General features: G+C 37.8%; 1 protein-coding gene across 1 annotated transcript in view; it reads right to left on the bottom strand.

The window, feature by feature from the left end:
* The window catches only part of LOC111142604 (DCC netrin 1 receptor), a 739,964-nt gene that overhangs the window by 22,448 nt on the left and 698,846 nt on the right, over positions 1-18,670 (bottom strand). Inside the window, exons 25-26 of the mRNA XM_022495904.1 lie at positions 15,736-15,897; positions 5,802-6,014 (exon numbers count right to left, since the gene is read on the bottom strand). Of these exons, the coding sequence (XP_022351612.1) occupies positions 5,802-6,014; positions 15,736-15,897 (375 nt within the window). The remainder of the gene's footprint in view (positions 1-5,801; positions 6,015-15,735; positions 15,898-18,670) is intronic.

The following is an 18,670-nucleotide window of genomic DNA, read 5'->3' as shown; positions in this document are numbered from 1 at the left end:
CCAATGATGTCAAATCAACGTATCTCTCCTACTTGGCTGTGCCAATGATTTATTTGACCGGACTGACCTGAAAAGTGACCATCTTGTTTCACCTGTGGAAGGATGTCTGCTCTCCCATGACCTCTGTCTGTGATTGATTTCAGCAGAATGGAACACTCCTTCGGTCTCCTTGATAAACACCCTCTACGGTGGTCTACAAGCGGCTCAGGGAATGCAGCAATTGTATTAATGTGTTATAGTAATTTATTGGCAGTTTTGTGTGATAGCATATTTACTGAAATGAGGCCTGTCAAAAAGATCAGGTTATAGTAGGAACACATGATTTCCCAACCAGCCATAAAATATAAATCAAATGCCTTTCCTGTCCACTGTCAGCCACCTCCACCCACAACTTGTCCTCAGTCCTCAGACAAATGGAAGCACATGCCACATTTTGCAGAAGGAAAATCAAACTCAATTTTGTAGTACAATGAGATGAGTTTTCGTCTTGTCATGTCCACTGACATATTGATTCCTCGAAGATTGGAAGGATTGGAATGTTCTAGGTTTTTGCTTTTATACAAGAAAACATGTGGAAACGCAATGTGTAAATGGAGGACAATAAAGCCCATGAGCCCCTTTACAAAGATGCAAGAACTCCAGGGGGCCGATGTTGTAAAACAGTCACTAGTTAGTATTAAAGTCACTATTTAAGAGGTCACATTTTCTTTCTCTTTAGAATTACAGCCTCAGAAGACAAATGGTCTCCTAATCCAGGTTCATTTAAAGTGCAGCTGATCATTTCACAGCTAAAAGGAATTTTCACTAGTGAAGAAAAAAAAAAAAACCCTATCTTGGCCCTTTGTTAAATTTATATCAGATCTATAATGCCAGAAGCGCAACACTCCATCAAACATTTTCTATTTAACCTGAAAGGGGACGAAGCCAAATCACTTAGACGTCCGCATCTGTGATTTGCAAAGTGCGGTGATTGTAGCCTCCCTGAAATGCGTCAAGACCGCACAGTTATTCACTGGGAAGCGTTACGAAACGGAACCACTTTATCACGAGGGGATGATGAAATTGTAAGAAACGCCATAAAGTACTCTAGTCCAGGAAACTAAATTTTAACTCGGCAGGTGGAAAGGGGAAAAAAAAAAAAAAAGAAAAAAGAAAAAACAATGAAGGAACGAATCTGTGTTTTCAGGTGGACAGAATTTCAGTCATTATAACAACCGGCTGACTTCCTAATTAAACTATTATAAAAATACCGCAAAAGTCTCCCCAACTCCGTGGAGACAGTTACTGCGTACTATGCGCTGCCCTATACGTCACACCCCGAGAACGCAGCTCCACATGCATTACTGGAAGTCCAACTGAGGCACAGATCAATGATGCCGCCCTTAAAAAAACCACACACGGGAATATGAGTAGGGAAAGAGCTTCTTCATTGATCCTAATTCAAGCGGTTTCAAAGCAGAAGGAGCTTCTCATTTGGGGTGATCTTTAAAAATTATAGCAATGCCTCACATTACCATATTCTAAAGTAATTACTTGCAGTAAGTAAAGATAAATTCATTAGAAATTACTCAGTCCTTTATTGTGAAATCCGAAGTAAAATTATTTGAGGTATTTTTTTTTTCAAGCCGACAAGAGAATGACTTTACTTCATCAATCAGTTTGACTAAAGTAATGATTTTCTTAGAATTAAAATTTGTTGAAAGCTCTAAGTATTTCATCTTTTAGGCTAAGAAGCATGTAGTTAATGTCACAGCTAATACATTTGTCAGTCTGCTAATTTTCTTTTTCTATTAGAATAAGTAAACATCAGCCCTTTCTTAAAAGCATACTATTTACCATGTGTCAGAAGCAATGCAGGGAGAACTTATTTGAAAATCATGAGGTAAGACATTATGAAATGAACAGGACTCACAGGGAGACAATGAAGGAGAAACATGAAAAGGAAAGACATTTAATAATTCCAAAGTGATGGCAGGATATGCCTCAAGGTGAGTGGGGGAAGATGGCATTTAAAGGAGAACCATGAAAAACATATAGTCCCCCCAAAACCCAGAGATATTGGAAAACATTAAAAAAGAGAGAGTTTTTAAGAAACAGTTTAAATAAAAACAAGAATGATAGTTAAAACTAGATGGATAGTTAATAAAAAGAAGGCTCTTAAGTGTACAGTGGAGATAAAAGAAAATGAGATCTTGCCCACATGGCATTAGATCAAAGAATGGTTCTTCAAATATGCTTATTTTTTTGAGAGAACAGGTGTAGAGACAGCAGAAAGGACTCGATTTCCCATCTTTTAAAGACATAATAAGCTTATTTATGCTACATTGTGTCAGACTCTGTTTAAGGTCGCTTTTCTATTATTGTAACTGGAAGAAAACAATAAGTAGTAAATAACAATGCCAGGGCTTTGTTCTGTCTATTGTCAGATGTTCTTTCTAAAATGAGGGTTCTTTGTTACCACAGTTCTCTGGAGCATGGGTTGATTTCGAAGTGTGTGTTCCAAGGCAAATATTTCTGCCATGGTAAAATTTCTTTTAAAAGCGACTTCACAATTTTATTTTCAGCTTTTTTTTCTCAATGTGATAACACAGTTAATTTTTACTCCCAACTAAAGAAAGTAGCTAACAGTATTAAAGTGCTTTGGCACCTAGTTTTTTGGTATTAGGAAACTGGTGTTCTTCCACATAAAACAGTTAAACCTCTTACCTTTCCTCATTTAAAATATGAGTGAGGAAGGCTTGTGAGGAAAAGGTATTCCTCAACTCAAAGTTACTTCAGATGTTTCTCGTTTTTCTTTTTATCAGTTTTGGAATGATTTGAGGTAATAAGTTTTTAAATAATTTATCTTTGTTTTTGTCACTAAATAAGTTAGACACAAATAACAGGTGCAAATGAGTTCGTCAAACTTCAGAACCTGTGCTATAGCCAAAAAGAATAGGAACAGATACATCCCTCAGTAGTTGTGCAGACTTAACTGTATTACTTAAATTAACTGAGTCCCCATTCTGGTAGCCATGAACTAGGGTTAAAAAAGTAGCAAAGTTGCTCTGAGGATCAAATGTAGTGTTACAAGTCTGCAGAAGCATGCCAGGCATAGAACTCAAGTTCAACAAAAGGTTGAATACCAGTCACTTCCGAGGTCTGTTCTTTTGGTTGGTACTGCAGTGGGAAACAGTGCAACCAGAAGTCACCAGGCAGTGTGATCGGGACACAGGAATTTCATTAAACGAATCCTCTTGCTTCCAACTGTCCTTATCTCGATTAGCAAAGACCTCATAGTTTCAGGGCACTATAAAGTAGCAGACTCTGCCCATAATGTGAGTGGAGTGTATAAATGTGGGGGGTGGGGAGAGGGGTTTGGGCAATATAGATCTCTTTTAAATCCTAGTGTGGGCTTCTTTTGGGTTAGGAGAGCTATTTCCTGTGAAACGAAGTCAAGACAGCCATCGAGATTATGTGTCAGAGAGGACAGTCTTCATATATCCCAGGGACGGGAATCCCACATCCTTGTGCTCCATTCCACCTTCCCGGGTTAGCTGGTAGCTGAACAGCCATACCACACACCACAGCAAAGGCAGAACACCAGAGAGCATTAACACGAATCACTTAATATGATACCGGGAACAGGGAACGTTCTTCAAATTAGATAATATTCATAACTGCAATTGTGGCTTTTCTAGCTTTTGCAGTCGTCATGAGTCTTATAAATTATTTCAGTGACTACAGCTGCTGTGGGTATGGATCTGAATAACAGAAACTTACATATATTTGCCAAATGACAGATGGGCCAATCCAGCTGTGTCTATCCACCTCTACTTACCTGGGACCGCTGAACTTTGCTATCTTGTGCTTGATATATTGGGGCTGTTAAGAATTATTCTAATCCTTCAAATAATTTTAAGCACTAGGTCGTTCTTTATGTATCTCCTTATCTATCGATTGGCCTATCTTTTATCCTATCTGTTGCTTTTCCTCTTTCTTTTCCTTTTCTTCCTTCTCCTTCCTCTTCTTTTCCCCCTCTCTGCTCTCCCTCTCCCCCCTAATCCCTAACAGAAACAAAGAGGAACTCTGGATTAGTGCCACTGGATACGAATTGAGGCAATCAAATGAACACTGCATTGGGAAGAGGGGACTCTGGTTCTCATCTCTGCCAACTGATCTTCGTAGAAAGGCATTCTTTAAGGCTAGTGTTCCTAATTCCAATGTCGCAGTGAGGGGGTTTCCCCACCAATACCAACCAATTCTCAGACACTAGCAGGGTGTCTCAGAATTCAACTCAATTCTGATATGATCGACCTGGAAATAGTAACAGATTCCACAGGTTAAGGATTCAGCCATACAAAACTGCCTCCCACCCCTGACTTCAGATGCTTCTCACATGCTCCAGGCTGCTACCTCTGCTTTTGACCTACTAGCTACAGACTGGTGGTTCCAAGGACCAACCCCCTCCCCCCGCCCCGTACACTTTGGGTTCAATGCATTTGCTAGAGCAGCTCACAGAACTCAGGAAAACATGTTTACCGGTTTATTTATTTATTTATTTTTTAAAAGATTTTATTTGACAGATAGAGATCACAAGTAGGCAGAGAGGCAGGCAGAGAGAGAGAGGGGAGGAAGCAGGCTCCCTGCCGAGCAGAGAGCCTGATGCGGGGCTCGATCCCAAGACCCTGGGATCATGACCTGAGCCAAAGGCAGAGGCTTTAATCCACTGAGCCACCCAGGCGCCCCTGTTTACCGGTTTATTAAAGGGTATGATAAAGGATACGAATCAACAGTCAGATGAAGAGACACATAGAGCGAGGTCCGGAGAAAGAGCATGGAGCTTCCATCCCCTCTCTAGTTCCATCATTCTCCCCAAATCTCCACATGTAAACCGACCTGGAGGCTTTCCAAACCCTGTCCTCTGAGATTTTTATGGGACTTTGTTGCATAGCCATGCTTAACTAAGTCATTGGTCCTTGGCAGATTCCACCTCCCCTTCTCCCCTCCCTGGAGGTTGGGAGTGAGACTGAAAGCTCCAACTCTCTAGTCATGGTTGGTCTTCCTAGCAACCAGCCCCCACGCTTGAGGGGGTTGACCAAAGTTCATGTTCATAAGCAAGCAAGAAAACAAACAAACAAACAAAAACCACAAAAAGTCACATTCATTAACATAACTAAGGATTCCTTTATCCACTTATCACCAAGGAAATTCTAAGCTCACAGCTGTGAGCTGTGAGCTTCAGAGTACCCAGAAACTGTGGAGGAAGACCTAATATAAATGAGAACTCTAGTCTGATCATCTGAATGACGGAATATGTATTTCTTATAAGTCAGGCTATCACAGTTATCATAGAGATGTTACTTCCTACCCAAGTTTTTGTTTTGTCATTTCTAAAATTAAGAAGTTGCATTCTTCTCCTTTCTGGCCCTGGAACTTGGAAATAAGAACCTCTGGAAGACGACAATTGAAAGGCTACAAAGCAGAATTATGGGTTTACATGCATAGCTCTGAAAAGTGTTTTTTTCAGGCTTTTGTACCTCTATGTCTAGTCTTCATGCCTAGCCTTAAATTCTAGGATCCATGTGGCCGTCTAAAGAACCAGGAATGTTTCCAGCAGTGTTCAGGATCGATGACTTTCCAAAGGAATGAAATGCACCTATAACCAGCCAGTTGCTGCCAAAGCAGATACTTACAAGCTGTCCTACGAACCTCGATGGTGAACAGATTTATTGCATCCCGCCTTCTCCAGAACCCTCATGCACTTAAGGAGAGGCACAGAGGATAACAACTATTTCAAACGTGAACAAACGGGCATTTACCTGGCTGAGACAAGAGTGGCGTGTAAGGGACTTTCGGTTCTATTGCACTCATCGGTGGAGGTAGCAAAGGATTAGCAAAGCTGCGGAGTGGGTGGGTTGGTCGAACACAGGCCGTGGGGATGGTTCTGCTTGGTGCCTCCTCGGTGCTGGGATGCTCAGGCTGTGCTGGGGGCAACATGGGTGGCTGTTGGCTGGCTGGTCCTTCACTCGCCGCTGCAATGGAGACAAGAAAAGCCATTCATTACTCCAGAACAAAGCTTGCTTTCCCTATGCCAGCTGCAGGGTCTCCATTTAGAGAAACATGTCGGGATCTGGCCAATCTCTTCTTCAAGTTATGAACATTCTCCTTCCTCTTCCTTCATACATTTCTGGGACATAATAGCACGCCCCCTTTAAACAACGGAACGACATCCAGCAAGACAGGGATCCCTCTCGCAGGAAGAATAGTAAAATATATAGACGGCATTGACGCTATTGCCCGAACTGGCAGGGCCCTGTAATCATAAGTGGTGAAGCAAGAAAAAAAGAGTTATTTCTCCTTTCATAAGTAGCAATGCCAGCGAAATTCAATATCCCAAACCCAGCTACAGCTGTATTATTATCTACCAGCCAATATGCCAATTTTTTCTGCGATTTAAACATGCCATGTCAACTGTCAAACAAATCAGAGCTACCAGGTGTTCAAGGCATTGCTAATAAAATGATACAAATAATAGCCACAATCATTGTCTTCCATAGCAAAAAAGAAGCACAGCCAGCTCAAAAGTTATATGAGAGATGACTTTGCTGGAACAAGCTACCTGAATGCAGAATTGTAATTTTTCCTCTTTGGTAGCAAACCTTGTAATTTTCAGTCAGATTACTGTAGTTGAAGAGGTTTCCCACAGTCGTTTGTGATCGCCTTTGGGGCATTTGGATAGCTCCATGCACAGAAACACACCCTTTCTCCAGAGAACACAGTTCAGTGGGACTAAAATATTGGCAAGGCAGTTTCCTATGATAAGAACACCGTGACTTGACTTTTATTCTCCATATTCAAAACCAACAGGTCCAGGTGAAACTTTAAATGTAAAGAGCTCCTTTGGAGGTCCGAGTGTTGATGAAGTAAGATATTTCTGATGATTTACTTTTAAAGAAAGCTCCACTGAGTAAGTGTGAAAAGATGCAGTGACAGAAGGTAACATATCTCACTTTTGGAAGGGAATTTTTAACCAGGAAATATTTTGACATAATTAGTTTGTGAGATAATTTTGAGACAACTCTCTGGGAGGCTCCGTAAGGTCAGCAAAGGGCAGCAGAGCCAGAAAGAAAATGATAATGTTGAAGAGAGTAGAGATTAAAGTCACTAAAGATCAAGACATTATATTAAAGATATGCAGGAATGAAATGTGCCTTCAGAGGGTGTTTGATATTAAGTCTCATTTTTCTATATTCAGAAAGGGTTAGAGATCCTCTGGGTCATTGAGAAGCCTCCAGACTTACCCTAATCAAAGACAGAGGCAGGGGATACATAGGGTTGGCTGAGGATAGGATATGGCCACCTAGCAACCAGAGCTAGTAAACAGGCAAAGACTTGATAAAAGATTTCTTCAAAGAAAATGTAATCAAGACAGCAAACTGGATAGAACTCTGGCAAGAGGAGTTTCCTGTCTCTAAGCTAGGAAGTCCTATCGTGGAGGGGAGGGGCACATGCATGCAAAATATCAAGGTTAAATGGTAGGACTGTTGGGGCACCTGGATGGCTCAGTTGGGTAAGTGTCTGCCTTCAGCTCAGGTCATGATCCCAGGGTCCTGGGATGGAGCCCCACATTGGGCTCCCTGCTCAGTGGAGAGCCTGTTTCTCCCTCTTCCTCTACTTGCTACTCTATTTGTGCTCACTCCCTGTCAAGTAACTAACTAAATAAATAAAATCTTTAAAAAAATAAAATAAAATAAAACTCTTTAAAAAAATGGTGGGGCTGCAAGGACTCTTGATCTCAGGGTTGTGAGTTTGAGCTCCACACTGGGCATTGAGATTACTCAAAAATAAAATCTTAAAAAAAGAAGAAGAAGAAGAAGAAAAAGAAGAGGAGAAAGGAGAAACAGGTGTTCTTGTATTCAAATTATGCAGTCTTGATTGAGTACAAGAACACCTGTTTCTCTCTCCTTACTATTCTTAGGGGCAACTGGCTGGCTTAGTTGGAAGAGGATGCTACTCTTGACCTCAGGGTCATTGAGTCTGAGCCCCACATTGGGTGTAGAGATTACAAACAAACAAACAAACAAATAAATAAAAACTTTAAAGACTGCATAAATTAGATGGTTGACAATATAGTGTTACAGGCAAAGAAAATTATACCAGTTTTACTCTGGACTCATATTTAATCTAAGGGAGAAAATGACCAATGGTCAATATCTAAATAACAGTATCTCTTAGCTCTAGCTCAGAGAGAAGAGGTTGTAGGAACCTATATCTGGGTCCCTCTTCATTACCAATGGGTTGGTTTTTATTACAGGTGCATACTACCATATTAAGAATATCTTTCCAGGGAAATAAATTTTACAATTTTCCATAGAAATCTGCCCTAAGTAACTGTTTTGAAGATGGATAGTAATACATCCATATCATATTTTAGAAACTGCTTTAGCCATTAAAGAAATAATGATATATTTTGTGTTCTTCTTTATTCCTTCCTTCATATTTTCATATTCTATTTCTTCTACATTTTTGAAATGAAAAAGATTTATGTTAAAATATTATTGACATTAGACTTAATAAAATTGACATGTACTTTTTTAGTTTTCTAAAATTTAGTTTCTCACACAAAAAAATAAAAAAATAAAATTTAGTTTCTCAAAAACCTCAGGCTTCAGAGAAATTTTGATGACATCATGGAATGTTTGGGGGTCACTCCCATTCCTATTCTCTTTAATGGCATTGCTCACTGGCATCTCTAAAGACACAAATTCTCCACATGCCCAGTCCTCCATCCCTAGGTCTTCAGGTGGTCACCATGATTCCCACTGGGAACACATTTGAGGGAATAATGGTAGCTCCACACAGATGGACCAGCTCATTGGCAAAATCAATCTTTAGTACCACACATAGTGGAAAGGAAAGTGCCTAATTGAATGTGCTAAGTGGGAATTGGAGACTGAATGCATCACTAATCTATAAGGGACTAGTTCTATTTTGTTGAAAATGATGTCTGCTTAATATCTAATACAATGGGCAAGGTACAGATTTTCTGTGGTCAATTCATAATTCTTATATTTTATGTGGAGCAAAAGAAATGCTTTTCAGAACTGGCTGACATTTGAGGGAATCAAACCTCTTAAATCCAATAGCCATGTCTCCCCTGGAGCAAAGCCCTTGTGTAAGATGAGTCCTTTGGCCAGTTCAGTTGTCAGCATCAGGACACCTATATGAAGCGAATTGGCTCAGTGACATGGTATTTCAGAGCTTGGAAAGCAAAGAAAACCTCCCTTTGCCCACAAAGCACAGCCTTCCTGAAATTCAGAAAATAAAGGGAGAATCAAGGAAGTGCTGGCAAGGCACTCGTTTTCAAATGATGAAATGGTGGGACTCCATTGTACAAATAGTGTACAATTACACAGCAGAGTTGAATTTCAAGGTGCTTTATAATAATTAATGTCAACACTAAATAATTGCTATAGAATGACTGGCAAATATATTGCAAAAATGGAAATGGGCATTTTTCTTCTATTTCAAATTGTAGTATTTGAAAGAAATAGAGCATGCCAGTAACTCTACACAAAGACTTTGAGACATGAACACTTAAGGAACCCAATTCAATCGTTAATCTCAGAACAAAAACTGTGCAATATTCCTGAGTAACCCCAGTTCCTGACAGTGTGAATTTTTGCATAGTCTCTATAGAGAAATTTATAAACTCCACTATGCCCATGATTCTATCTAGGTTAAGTCCCATTATTATTTGATTTCCTATCTGGGGGAGAGTTGGGACAGAAAAATAACATGGGTGAGGTTGACCAGCCTTCTCACTAAGGCAACACCCACACTGAAAGGAATGATAAAAAATTGTCTAACCTCTGGTATCTACCTGTTTCAAGGGCACCAAGTTTATAGTGACTTGTAGAAATGGGGCCTCAAGACTATCTATTGGTTGAAATTTTCAAAATATGGCACTGTTTCTTGTTCCCCAGGATCAGGACTTACTGAACTACTGAAGCTAAGACCAGAACTATAGTTTGTTAGTAGAACGAGGAGGTATCTGTCCACCAGAATTATATAAGTCTTTATCAGTGGATAACCAAATGTGTATAATGCAAATATATGATCTCCTACAACTTTCTTTTCCTTTTGGTAGGAGAGAAGTTCAGCTTTATTTGTGACTTTCAGAAAGGAGCAGCTCTCTTAAAGCAGAGTTTTAGTGATTCATTTAGTGATTCTTGGGCAACTCAAAGGTCTTTCAGATAACTTTGGAGGAAGAAGAGCCTCCACACTTGGCACAATTTTTTCTTTTCCTGTGTGTGACTTTTGTTGTTTCTCAAGGTGACTAATAAGACATCTCCAGCCAGAGTCATGAAATGTTTTCGCTTGAGAAGGAACAGGGATGTTTAGTGGTCTCTAAGGCATTTAGAAACCGATATTGAATGGCTGGAAGTTAACTGGTTCTGACAGTGATTTAGAGAATATTTGGTTTCCTAGAAGAGAGGGTACTTCTTTCTTTTCCTTTCCTAAGCCATCACGTGGAAGCACATATTCATCCCTATTTCTTTCACACTGTACATTCCTTTTGCTAAGAAATTACTTGATGCATGAATGAATATATATTTTTAAAAATCTGTGAAGTTTTGGCTGGGATCTAAAATTATGTCTTATGATTTTAGATCAAGTTCAAAAATTAAGCTAAGCACTCTTTTTTTAAAAGATTTTATTTATTTATTTGACTTTATTTTGATTTTATTTATTTATATGAGAGAGAGAGAGAGAGAGAGACAGAGCACACAAGCAGGGGGAGCAACAGGCAGAGGGAAAGGGAGAAGCAGACTTCCTGCTGAGCACGGAGCCCAACGTGGGACTCGATCCCAGGATCCTGGGATCATCATCTGAGTGGAAGGCAGCTGCTTAACCGATTGAGCCACCCAGGCACCCAAGCTAAGCCCTCTTTAGGGATCCTTTATTTATATAACTTTAGATAATAATTGCATTATATATTTTATGTTTACATTATGGATTATAGTTCTATAACTACCCTTATTTAATAATCCTTACTTTTAAATAAATTAACAAAAGTTTTAAAAATTACTAAAGACACCAAATTTTTCTTTTATTCATTTATATCTTTACTTATTCATTCACTCATTTATTTATTTCTACCAGAGCTGTTTTAGGTTCACTGTAAAACTGAGTGAAAGGTACAGAGATTTCCAGTATGTGCTCTGTCCCCACATATACACAGCCTGCTCTATCAAAGTCCTGCGCAAGAGTGGTACATAAGACTCTAACCACAGACATAAACAAATCTGCAGTATTTAACCACAAATAAAAACACATTTTAACTTAGTTCATTTATTGTTCTTTGGCTTTTGCATGCATCAGTCCAGCTTCTGCCTCTGTGGTCACACGGCCATCTTCTCCCTGTGTCTCTTCTCTTCTAAGGACACAAGGCAAATGGGATTAGGACCCACACTAACTCAGCATGAGCTCACCTTAACTTGGTGACATATGAAAAGATCCTCTTTCTAATTAAGGTCGCATTCACAGGTATTGGAGGTTAAAACTTCAATATATCTTTTTGGGAGACCAGTTCTCTTCATAGAAGTTTGTTCCCTGGGCACCTGGGTGGCTCAGTTGGTTTAACATCTGTGTTCAGCTCAGGTCATGATCCCAGGCCCCTGGGATGGAGCCCTGCATTGGGTTCCCAATGCAGAAGCGGGGAGCCTGCTTCTTTCTCTGCCTCTCTCTCTCTCACTCTCTCTTTCTCATGAATTAAACAAACAAACAAAAAACCCCAAAGCTTTGCTCTCTGGCCCCCAAATATGTCCTTGGAGGTCTGGGTCTCTAAGATCTCTTCAGGCAGAGGGAGGACAGCCATGTGAAGGAGGCAGATACTGGAGTTATGCTGCCACAGCCAAGGGATGTCTGGGATTACCAGAAGCTGGAAGAGGCAGAGATAGATCCACCACTGGAGACTCTGGGGGGAACGTAACCCTGACAACACCTTGACTTTGGAGTTCTAGCCTCCAGAACTATGAGAGAATAAATTTCCGTCATTTAAACCACCTAGTTTATGGTACCTTGTGATGGCAGCCTAAGAAACAACTACATCCATGGTAGAAGAATGTGCAGAGACTCTGAGATGAGAAACAGTGGCCCAGACCGTCCTGATGGTGAATGGTAATCTGTGACAAACTGTATTATTTGCTCACAACTCACCCTTCCCTCCCTTCCCCTGCAAATTCTCTAGTTCATTTTGGGTGGAATATATACTTCCCTTGGTACTGAGCTTCTCCATATAACTGATTTTGGCCAATGGGGAAAGGAAAAAAAATATGCTAACTCATTTATTATATTCTTTTTCATTGAAATTTAACTTCTGGAATGATTATGCCTGGGATTCAATGAGATGGTTTTCCACGTTGCACCAAATCAAGAGAAAAAGATAAGAGTAAATGGGATGCTGAGTTCTCAGAAGGAAACAATGCCTTTAAAAGAGAAAAAGAGATGACAGGAATACACCAAGAATAAAATAAAATGGTTAATTTCCTTAAAAAAACAGTGAACTTTGGCTTGACTTGGTCTTGTGTAGTGAAGAGATAAAGGTCATTCTACACATTCTTTTCACACTTCTAAAGTCAGAGGATATAGATGAAATAAAAAGAAAATAGTAGACGGTGATTCAATGAGGGAGAAATGAAACAAAAACTATAATCATTTATTTTCTGCTAGTTTTGTTTCAGAAGCTAAAGAAGGGACTCGTGGTTCTGAATTCTTTGACTGGAATCACCTTCCTAGCTGTCCTGGGATTTGGAAATTTTTCTTTTTGGATTTCCCATATCTTTCTCATTTAATTCTCTTCAATATGGTTTGGGAAACTATTTTTCCTGAGTTTCTGCACACAACTCTATTCTGTAGACATGATGTGCAGTGAGAAAAGGGAAAATAAATCTAATTCTCTTTTGGCAGATTTTTGATGCCTTTTAATTCTAACCTTGCTACATCTAGACAATTTATGATTTCTTAGAGCTGTTCCTGTTAGGTTAAAAAAATATATAGCTTACCTCACAAATATATTTTATTGTTGTTATCATCTTATCTATTACAAAACATCCTATCTCACATGAGCTGCTGAGTCACCTGTTCCTAACTAAGAGAAGAAAGCCATAAAATTGATTTTAAAATGCTGTGCTTGAAGGAAAAAAAAAAGTCAAATGGCATAAGAGAAACCACCAGGGTGTATATAATAGATTAAGAGTCTCTCTCCATACCTACTTTCCTTAAAACAAATGAAATAGTACTTTCAGGATATAAAATTGATACACAAAAATCAGTTACATTTATATATGCTACCACTGAACTATCAGAAAGAGAAATTAAGAAAACAATCTCATTTACAATTGTGTCAAAAAGAATAAAACATTTAGGAATAAATTTAATCAAGGAGGTAAAAGATCTTTACACTGAAAACTGTAAGACTTTGATGAAAGAAATTGAAGACATAAATAAAAGGAAAGATATTCCATGCTCATGGTTTGAAAGAATTAATATTGTTAAAATTTCTATACTACCCAAAGTGATCTACATAGTCAATGCAATCCCTATCAAAAATCCAATGCCATTTTTCACAGAAATAGAACAAACAATCTCAAAATTTGTATGGAACCAGAAAAGACCCCAAATAGCCAAACCAGTACTGAGAAAGAAGATCAAGCTGGAGGCATCACATCTCCTGATTTCAAACTATATTAAGATGCTATAATAGTCAAACAGTATGGAAGAGCCTGGAGATACACCCATGTATACATGGTCAATGAATTTACGCCCAAAAGCCAAGAAAATACAGGGACAGGGGAAATAGTCTCTTTAATAAATGGCATTGAGAAGACTGAATTGCCTCTTATAAAAAAAAATGAAACTGGATTTCTTATGCTGTACACAAAATGAATTCACATGGATTAAAGACTTGAATATAAGACCTGACCTGAAACTGTAAAACTCCTAGAAGAAAACAAAGGGCATAATCTCCTGGACGTTGGTTTTAGCAATGACTTTTTGGATTTGACAACAAAAAGCTAAAGCAACAAAAGCAAATATAAACTAATGGGATTATATCAAATTAAAAAGCTTCTGTACAGCTAAAAGAGAACTATCAACAAAATGAAAAGCAGTTTACAGAATGGGAGGAAATATTTGCCAACTGCATATCTGATAAAGGGTTAACATGTAACACATTCTAAAATATGTAACACGTTCACACAATACAATAGCAAAAAATTGGATTAAAATGTGCAGAAGAACTGAATGTACATTTTCCAAAGAAGACATATAAATGGTCATCAAATATGTGGGAAAGGTATTTGACCTTACTAATTATCAGGGAAATGCAAATCAAAATCACAATGGGATATTACCTCATACCTGTTAGAATGGCTATCATCAAAAAGACAAAAGAGAAACGTTGGCAAGGACATGGACAAAAGAGTGCACTGTTGCTGAAAATGTAAAATGGCACAGCTACTATGGAAAAGAGTATGAAGTTTCCTAAAAAAAAACTAAAAAAAATAGAACTATTATATAATCCAGCAATCTCACTTCTGGGTATATATCCAAAAGAAATGAAAACGAGATCTTGAAGATATATACACACTTCCATGCTTACGGTAGCATTATTCAGAATAGCCAAGATATGGAAACGACCTAAGCATCCATCAATGGATGTATGGATAAAGAAGATATGGTATATGTGCAAAATGGACTATTATTCAGCTATGAGAAAGAAGGACACCTTGCTGTTTGCAACAAATGGATGGACCTTGAGGGCATTATGCTAAGTGAAATAAGTCAGGAAAAGAAAGACAGATACTGTATGATATCCCTTATAAGTAGAAACCAAAAAGACAAAACTCATAAAAATAGCAACTACAATTGTGGTTACCAGGATCTGGGGGATAGAGAAAAAAGAATGGTCTTGGTTAAAGAGTACAAACTTCAAGTCATAAGTGATTAAGTTCTGGGCATCTAATGTGCAGCATAGTGATTATAGCTAATAATACTGTATTGTATACTTGAAAGTTGCTAAGAAAGTACATTTAAAACCTCACCACAAAAAAGAAATGGAAATTATATAACATGAGGAGGTATTAACCAATTTTATGGTGGTAACCATTCTGTAATACGTAAGTGTATCAAATCAACACATTTTAAACCTTAAATTTACACAATGTTATATGTCAACTATTATCTCATTAAAATCAGAAAAATAATAATACAAAAACAAATGAAATACTCCTTTGGAAATTTTTTTCTTTCTCCAACAATTATTAATTAAAAAGTCAAAAGATCTTGCTTAATGGATTTAAGTAAAGAAGGCTAAAATATTCATTTAAGCATTGGTCCATGAGGAATCAATGAGATACCTTTAAATATAACCAACAGACACTTACACAAGAATATGTTGGAGAACAGTCACTTGATTAGTCATTTCCTAGTTGACAGAACATATTAATTTCAAGCACCCATCACATCATTGCTTTACTAAACCAGTTAACCTTTGTTTCCCCACAGCTTTCCGTACTGTCCATGGAAAGTGCTGTGGAAAGGCTCCCAGAGAATCAGTCCTCTGATTTTGACCCAGGGCAGAGGTAAACCAATTTTTCCAAGGGATGAGAATGTCAAAATGCTATACATTGAACAAGACGTCCTTGGTTATTATTCATTTCTTAGTAAAAAGAAAGGAAAATGCATTACACTGACTTTTTCCTGTTCCGAAACCTCGGTCCACAGACAATGTGGGGAATGGCACGGGCCGGAGGGTAAACTGCGGGTGCGGGTATCCACACGTGGGAGATGGGAGGATTCCTGGGTACTGGGCACTTTCCAGGGTAGGCACAGGGATGGCACTCACGACAGCTGCAAAAAAAAAGGTGTTGTTATTATTATTTTTTTCTTTCTTTCTTTTTTTTTTTTTTTAAGATTTTATTTATTTGACAGAGATCACAAGTAGGCAGAGAGGCGGACAGAGAGAAGAAGAAGGCTCCCGGCTGAGCAGAGAGCCCGATGAGGGGCTCGATCCCAGGACCCTGAGATTATGAACTGGGCAGAAGGCAGAGACTTAACCTACTGAGCCACCCAGGCACCCCTATTATTATTTTTCTTAGGTAGCCACCTAACAAAGGAAAAAGGAAAGGGCTAAATTTTCACATCTTCAAACCTACAAATACTCATCATAGTATCATGTAGGTTCCCTTACTTGCCTCTCTTTCCACAGTCTCTTTCTTTTTTTTTTTTTTTTTTAATTTATTTGACACAGAGATTACAAGTAGACCGAGAGGCAGGCAGAGAGAGAGGAGGAAGCAGGCTCCCTGCTGAGCAGACAGCCCAATGTGGGGCTTGATCCCAGGACTCTGAGATCATGACCTGAGCCAAAGGCAGAGGCTTTAACCCACTGAGCCACCCAGGTGCCCCAACATAGTCTCTTTTTTACTCTAAAAAAGACAGCTGCCTCTTCCAGCACCTTACTACAGAGCATTACCCTGAGATTTCAAACTTCCCACAGTTTCAAAGAAAGAAACAATGAATCGAGCCACTGCAAAGCCACATTAAGGCTCTCTGATTTTTGTTTTGTTTTGTTTTGTTTTTGCCTTTTTCTCTTTCCTAAGCAAGAACTGTAGCATTAGAATGTGTTGCGTTGTTTAGAAAATGAGTATGTGGTGTAAAGTGAGCAATGGAAATAGGAATTTTCTGTTACTTCCATGAAAGAATGTAATGCTCTTGAGAGAGAATCTGGAGAGAAAAAAGCAAGAATCATATTTAAGATTCTTATTTAAATAATCATATTTGAGATTTTTACTTAAATGGGAAGAAAATGCCTTTGAACAGCAAAACAGTACAATTTAGTGACACATTAATTTAAATATAACTAAATGTCTAGGAATACCAAACAGTTTTTAGTGGTACTGGCTTAATCCCACAGATCAATATCTTACATAATATTTCCTAGGTGTATTGAGCATTATTCAATATCTATTAAACTATGTCACATTATAAAATATTGATTCTGATTGCAGTCACTCTTCATCTTACATCATCTCATAAAATGTTTAGAATTCCCTACTTCTTATTAACAAAAAATACAATCTAAACTAGACACTAGAATGATCTTCAGCAGTATATTTCTATTACATCAATAAAGTTAGTTCTATTATATGCATTATTTTTATTTAATTACACTATAATGTCAATTACTGGAGTTCAACATGCATGAGCACGCTCATTTACCACAGGAGAACCTTTCTTTTTATCATATTACTCTTACATAAGTAACTTCATGATCATTGATACGGATTATATTGCATTATTTTAAATTAGAAACAACATGTAGATTTAAAAATATTTTTTCTAACTTAAAATGAAGATTCATTACATTAAACATAAACACTTCAAATCAAAAGGGCTGCTTCTAGTAAAATAGCTTTTGAAATTGCATTCTGGAATTTATTTTTCAGTGTATTTATAATACTCCTTGAAATATATGTTAACATGTTTATTTGAATTGAAAAACTGAAAAAAAGTATTGGTTTCACAATAAGGACTAACTTTTAAGTAGGTTAAATGATGGGTATTTTCCATGAAATGAATACAAACTATATAGATTTTAAGAGAATAAAAACATTTTTCAAAAAATTATATTGATAACAGTATATTGAAAGTGATGCTTCAATGTTTCCAATCCTGTCATAATATATGGTATTATATGAAGTACTTCATGGAAAAAATTTGCAGATGTATTCTATAATTATTCTGTAAATCTTCGTGAAGTTTCTTATAGATGTACCTCTTAAAAATGAGAAAGCAAATAACTTGAATGAGTAACAAATACTTATGAAAGTCAGGCAGTTTCTAAAATTTTTACTTCCAGCATAACTGGAGGACAATATCCAGTTAGTTGAAATATTATGAAAAATAACTTCAGATGAGAGTTCACAGTATGATTCTGGAACGTAATTTGGAGGTTCAAATCACTGAGTGCTATAAATATCTCATTGTTGTAACACTCACCCACACATATATACAAAGTTTCTCAGTGTTTAGGTGAAAAAAACACTGGAATAGAATTGATGCAAAAAGTACATTCATCCACAAATGTATGCAATAATTGTACAGAAAAAGCCTCATTTGTGTCATTAAGTGATAGAATGCTAATAAAAATCTTACTTTATACACAATTGTACAGAAATACTAATTGTAATGTTAACCCTAAAGAAAAAAACCTCAGCAGTTAAACCTAAGCTTATGCTCACATAAGTTTATAATAATAAACAAATAATTTCAGCTTATTAAAATATAATATTGCAAAGAAATAAGAATAATGATCAATAAGAGACACAAAGACAGATTATATTTGCGTATTATTCTGCTGGGAGAATGAATTGTAGATACCAGTTCAAGGAGAAACGTGTACATTTTTCTGGTTTTTTTTTTTTAAGTCCACCAACTTTTTTTTTTTTTTTTAAGATTTTATTTATTTGACAGAGAGAGAAAGACAGCAAGAGAGGGGAAGTAGGAGGGGGAAGCAGGCTTCCGGATGAGCAGGGGTCCCAATGTGGGGCTTGATCCCAGGACCCTGGGATCACGACCTGAGCCAGAGGCAGACGCTTAACAACTGAGCCCACCCAGGCACTCC

Source organism: Enhydra lutris, unplaced genomic scaffold (genome assembly GCF_002288905.1).
Source record: "Enhydra lutris kenyoni isolate GAN:26980312 unplaced genomic scaffold, ASM228890v2 scaffoldscaffold8, whole genome shotgun sequence".
In the NCBI taxonomy this organism is placed as follows: Eukaryota; Metazoa; Chordata; class Mammalia; order Carnivora; family Mustelidae; genus Enhydra; species Enhydra lutris.
This window is presented reverse-complemented; position numbering and strand designations above follow the sequence as displayed.